The sequence below is a fragment of the Podarcis muralis genome, chromosome 13 (assembly GCF_964188315.1).
Source record: "Podarcis muralis chromosome 13, rPodMur119.hap1.1, whole genome shotgun sequence".
Taxonomy (NCBI): Eukaryota; Metazoa; Chordata; class Lepidosauria; order Squamata; family Lacertidae; genus Podarcis; species Podarcis muralis.
The window spans coordinates 36,946,710-36,952,709 of record NC_135667.1 but is presented as its reverse complement, the minus strand read 5'-3'; the positions used below and the strand labels follow the sequence as shown (position 1 = coordinate 36,952,709).

The window sequence follows — 6,000 nt, the reverse complement described above, 5'->3', positions numbered from 1 at the left end:
GGCTGGCTGGCCGCGCCCCTCCCCTCAGTCGTTTCCAGCCGTTGCCGAGGCGGCTTCTTTTCCTTCCTCTCTCTCTCTCTTTCCCTCACGCCCTCTTCCTCCTCCCGCTCGCGTTACAAGCCTCGCCACGGGCGCAGATTTCCAGGCAGCCGGGGCCAACTCCCACCGCCGCCTTCCGCGGGGGTCTGTCTCTCTCTCCCCTCACCCCTATTTTTTCCCCTCTCCTGGTTCCCTCCCTTCCTCACACGCGCAGGCATTTCTCTCCCCTCCCTCCACACACACACACACGCTTTCCTCCTCCTCCTCGCCTCGGCCGCCATGAACCCCAGCTGTGCCCGCTGCGGCAAGATCGTGTACCCGACCGAGAAGGTGAACTGCCTCGACAAGGTGGGTGCTGCTGCCGGGTGAGGAGAGGGCGGCGGCGGCGACCGTTGAGCGGGCGGGGCTGCGAATCAGCGGAGGGGCTGAGGGCAAACTGAACTGGGGGTGCGGGGTTCCTCCCCCCCCCCACTTGCGTTTGTGGGGCGGGCTTTGGGGGTTGAAATCAGGCTCTTGGGGCGTGCCTCAAGCTGAGCTGGGGAAGGGGAGAGCAGGAGCAGTGGGGAAACAGGGAGGGTGGTGGGTGAGGCGGAAGAGGGGAAACGACCCCAGCAAAAAAGAGAGGGGGGGATCTAGGGTGGGTCGCGGGGAGCCTCTAGGTGTGTGTCAGGGAGTGTAGAGGTCTCTTGGGGAAGACGGTCGAGTGGGCAGTCCCCGAAGTGAGGAATTGGTGGGAGGGGAGAGTCTATGGTCTTGGGGGGGGGGGCCGGGAGGAGGGTGTAAGGCACAAAAGGAAGGGGGGGCGGTTTATGAATGGCTAGAGCGGAGGGGGGGTCAGAGGGGTTGGGAATGGGAGACTAAGGGGCTGAATAAAAAGGGAGAAGGGAGGGGAGAGTTGCTTTTTGGCGGGTGGGGGGTTGGTGATTGGAGTGTAGGCCAAAGGGCATGGCAGATAAGCAGAAAGCCTGGAGGAAAGGGGGGTGTGTGTGTATACAGTATATGTATGTACTACACGCTCGCTCACTCACACGCACACACCCAACCCAGAAAGGTGGCAATAACAGGTTGTTCACTGAAAGGAACGAGTGCAGGGATTTCCCCCTGGTTTAGGCATCAGATCCCCTTCTCTTCCCTCCCCACCCATCCCGAGAATGAGTTTCTTGGCTGGTGAATTGGAGGAGGTTTTCTGTGGATGCCCAGAGGATGCTAGTAATGACAAGGAGGCAACTTTGAAAGGTGTTGAGGAGGATATAAAAGGTATTAGAGTGGTGTATTGCCTGCAAGGTGTGATGAGGAGCAACCAGGTTTTAGCAGCTGCTAGAATTCAAATGTTTTATGCCATGGGGTGCACAGTAGTAATGGATTGCAGCTTTGCAGGGAGACAGTATGGGGAATGTTTAAGGAGGACTGTGATCTGTGGCAGCAGATTCCCTGCCTCCCGCCCCTGGGTTCCTGGTCGTAGACAAAGCTTGAAATAACTTGAGGAATGCAGAGATTTGGTCAGATATGGTGGTTAAGATATAGTTTGGGATTGATTAGGTTAAGGTTACCTGACATCCCTGTTTCCCGGGGGCAGTCTCCAGATTTACAAATCAGTCCCCATGCAAAATCCATTGAAGTTGAAAAGTACCCTCGGATTCATTGAAAAAAATCTGGTAACCTTAGATTAGGTATGTGTATGAGAGAGTGTGTGTGTACACAAGAGAGCAAGTAAGTAGTCTCACTCCTAGTCTTGGTAGGTTTGACAGCTCCCATTTCCTAAAACAATGGAATAAGACTGTGGATATTTAGATACCAGTAGATAGCTTGAATCACAACAGTCTGCCTTTTGAGAAAGAATCTGGCTTTAGGGGACACATATGGGAAAAGGCAAAGAGCATGTGCTGTCATCACAGCAAATCACCAAAGGATATGCATTCTTAGATCATTCATCTGGCACTCTCTTAGATTGCTTTTCTCCCTATCAGTAGTGACTGTTAGTACTCCCCAAGCCCTCTCCCTCAAATACTACAGTCTTCCCCTTTAGCTGAAGGGTGTGAGCATTGAGGTTACCTAAACAAATCTGCAGTCTATCTTTCCCCTGTCTTTCCCCTTGTTTCCCTTTTTCCTTATTTGATGGTGAATTAGATTGGGAAATAAGTAAGCTATAGCTTAGAGCATTTCTACCAAGTCTTCTGTCCAAGAAGAGGTGGTTGTGTGACAATATTGGAGAAAAGCACCTTCTCAATTTCTCCATTAAAAAAAATCTATGGAACAACTGAATGTGGTGTTGGAGGTATTCCAGTTATTCCAGTTTTGACTGCTAAGGTTAAAAGACAGGAATTTCTGAGCTGTTCTCAGCTGCTTGTGTGAACCCCATTTTAAGAAGCAGTGTAAGTGCCACATCACCTCAACTATTTTTTCTGTAATGTTCTCAAACTAGTTTCTGATAAAGCCAGTAACAAAGAGAACTTCCAGTGCTTTTTATTTTCCACAGTTACAAACACAGCTGGGTGTCTCAACAGACAAAATGAAAAGGGACTAACAAGCTATCATCTGCTTTACATTTAGATTCTGTTCCCTTGCCTCCTCCCTCCAGATGGATTGTTCAGCAGTGTTTCAGAGTTTAAAAACTTAGAATTGGTTTTATAGATTTATTTAAAGGGCAGACTTACTCCTTTTTGCTGCTGTTTGTGTTTGTTTAAGTTTTTTAATCTTCTATGCCATATTCCAAGATTGAAGAGACCAGATTTAGTTTTGCGAATGATTGTCAATACCAGAATAATTAGTAGTTCTTAATACGTGTAATTAGTCTTAGTTACACTAATTATTTCTCCATCAAAACTTTGTAAGACTTAGAAAAATGTGTCTGAAAAATGCAAATATCTCAATCACATCACTCCAAATTCAAGAAATTCAACTTCCTCCCCCCATTCCTTGTTCTCAGTCTAAAGTAAACTTAGCTGTGTAACTGCATCCATTTTCTCTTCAGAGTGGTAGGTAGGGGCAAAACTAGGCTTTATTTCAGCCAGGGCAAAGACCCAGTTTGGCACACACACAGGCTGGGAGCCTCAATGGTGCCCCTCTGGAGCCTTCACCCTGGCAAAAAAATGTGACTAGCCAGCCCACCCACCCTGTAGTTACAGCTCTGTGGTAGGCATATCCCACCATCACTTTGCAGTAGTCTGTCAGTATAACTTTTCATACACTTTAAACTAGATTCATTTAAATCCTAATCTGGTTTGGATATTTAAAGCAAAAGGGCCATGTGGATGAAGGAAACTTGAATTCTCACAAAAGTGCACCACTTACCGGTACTTCCTTATAGCCTCTGAACCCAGGTGCTTTTTGCCAAGCCATGTTCTCTGGTATCAGACCTTAAAGGGTGGGTGTGGGTGTGTCAGGATAGTCAGTTACATGCAGAAGAGGGTTTATATCACCTGTGTTCCTTTCTTCTCTGTTTAAAGAAAAAATCACATCCACCCCCTGCTTTATCAAGGAATGCTGAAGGCATAGGTTGAAAGAAATAAGCCTGCTGACTGTCCTAATCAAATGTTTTTTTTTAAAAACTAGATTAATACAAAATTCAGATGGGGTGATGCAAAATTCCTACAGTCTTAAACATGGATGTTTTGAGAAGAAGGGTTTGTTTTTAAAAGGGAGAGAAGGAATCAGAAGTCCTGGGTTATAGGCACTGTGCTATGTGCATCTTGTACCGGTAATATTTCCACAAGCTATAGCTACTGATTAGATATTTGTGTTCTGAGGTGGTAGAGGAGTGTCTCTTAATCCAACTGTGTGTTGCTGAGGTTCCTGCTGAGTTTCCTGGTGTGAACAATAGAAAGCAAAAAACCCCTTTTATTGAATGCAGTGAAGGGGTATAATTTGACATGCAGAATAGTCGCTGGTCTAGTTTTCATTCAGAGCAAGTTGTACTAGTGCTTGCTGATAATAATAATTGAGCCAGTGTTTCAGAGAAGAATGTTTATGGGGAAATAAGAGGAGGAAAGAAACTGTCCCACCTTCATAAAAGAAGAGATTTTATCCCCCCACATACATCACTGCCCACTGTTCGGTAGTGTTTATCTCATAGTGGGGATTTGCATGGCTTTCACAAAATGCTGATAGAACTGGTGTGGAATTGAGCCTGAACACTAAGTTCAGAACTGCTGTTTTAGATCGCTGTGCTTCAGCAAATGCAGAAACTGGCACACTGGCTCCCTTGGTCAGCATCAGAACTCAAGGCATACATCCGTGTGTTCTAATTTCAAAGCAGTAGGTCATAGGAGTTGCATTGCAGATAAGATGAGTGTCAGGCTGCCATTAAGGAGACCATAGCTGTCAACTTTTCCTTTTTCTTGTGAGGAATCCTATTCAGAATAAGGGAATTTCCCTTTAAAAAAGGGGGAAGTTGCCAGCTATGTAAGGAGACGCATTTCTGAAGAGTTAAGGTTAACTTCCATATAACCATATATGGATCCAAATGGCAGGTGATGTTGAAATGTAGATTTGTCTTAGGTTTACTGGTTTTCCTTAGTGTGCAGATCGCTGTCATATCAACTTTCCAGATATTGTCTCAAGTAGCTTCAACTTACAGTACTGGTATTCTACACGAGTATTCTGTGATCTTGGTGACTTAATTTTGGGTATAATTTCCAAGTTTCAAAAAGGTGAGGGTGAGAGGAACATTTTAATGCTGACTAGCTGTATTTCTTCAAGCATTTGTTTCCTCTGTGACTGGGGGTGGTGGTTGAATTTTAAACTTTATATGCAGACAGAAGCTGTTGAGGATTTAAAGCATCTCTGTTAAGCTGAAGTAAATTGTGAGCATGGCCCCACAATACACTAGTTTGTTTTCCATTTTATGTTTAAGGTAAAGTTTAAGCCACATGGCTATTACCCAGGGATAAGCTTGTACGTGATTGCAAACTATGAGTACATACTTGACAGAATCCTAATGCTGAAGGCTGAGTAGCTTTTTGTCTTGGGGCAGTATTGGAGTTGCATGCTCCTTGGTTATGTGCTTGAGATGCAGTTTTTAGACAGCCTGAAGTCTGCATACATACTGAAGGTGGAAATGCTGTGGTTTAGAAAAGTTATTTAAGGCTCTCTTCAACCCTGCATCCTTTTGGTAATGAAAGACTTGTTATTGCCCAAAGTCTGAATTGTTGCAATAGACTACAAAAAAAATGGGTACAGCTGATTTTGTCAAATCTTAAACTATTTACTTATACTAAAAAGTCTACCAGTCTGGGGTACAAAACTTGCCAGACATTCCAGGAATGCAGTGACCCTTGCTCTCTCTTGCTAATGCAGTTTTAAATATGTATAAACATAAATGAGTCTGAAAATCTTAAGGTTTCATATATGTGCATTAGAAACTGCTAGAGGTTACATAACAGGAAGAGTTAATAACAAGTTTTGCCTGTTAGCAACCAGAGGGGCCTGTTGAGCACAATACAGAAATTCATTTCTGCAAGAGGAATTGGCCATCAGCCATAGGTGAAGGTGCAAATCTATTGCCCTGGGCGATCAAAGTGAGACAGGCTTGCTTTGCTCGAATACTGAGTCATCTCATGCTAGGTTGTGGGCATGTTTAAGTATTGGGTGTGGTCCTCTCTCATTCACACCATACCGTATTTTCAATATAATGCAGCCACCACTAAATGTTGGTTTTACAAGACTAGCAAACCTAGCTGTAGATCTTGGTCATTAAATCGAATTCTGGCATTTGCTTATTATAATATTTCTTTTAAAAGCTGAAATTTTTGCACATGAAGGAAGCACAGGTCAGCTGGTAGAACCTGTGGACAGAGCAACTTAACTAGGTACAATCACATCATAAAATATAAACTTCACTTTGCATGGTATCTGATAGTTTCTACAGAAGTTTGTTTAAGTCAAGTTTTTTTAGCTCTTACAGATGAAAAGTAAGCCAAAAAGGAGTCCCTGTGAAGTTTTTGATAGTGTGTTGGCTTAGAA

General features: G+C 44.3%; 1 protein-coding gene across 1 annotated transcript in view; it reads left to right on the top strand.

Annotated features, from left to right (window-relative positions):
• LASP1 (LIM and SH3 protein 1) overlaps positions 1 to 6,000 on the top strand; it is a 53,157-nt gene continuing 47,157 nt past the window's right edge. The window contains exon 1 of the mRNA XM_028701772.2: positions 1 to 387. Within this exon, the coding sequence (XP_028557605.1) occupies positions 319 to 387 (69 nt within the window). The 5' untranslated portion in view covers positions 1 to 318. The remainder of the gene's footprint in view (positions 388 to 6,000) is intronic.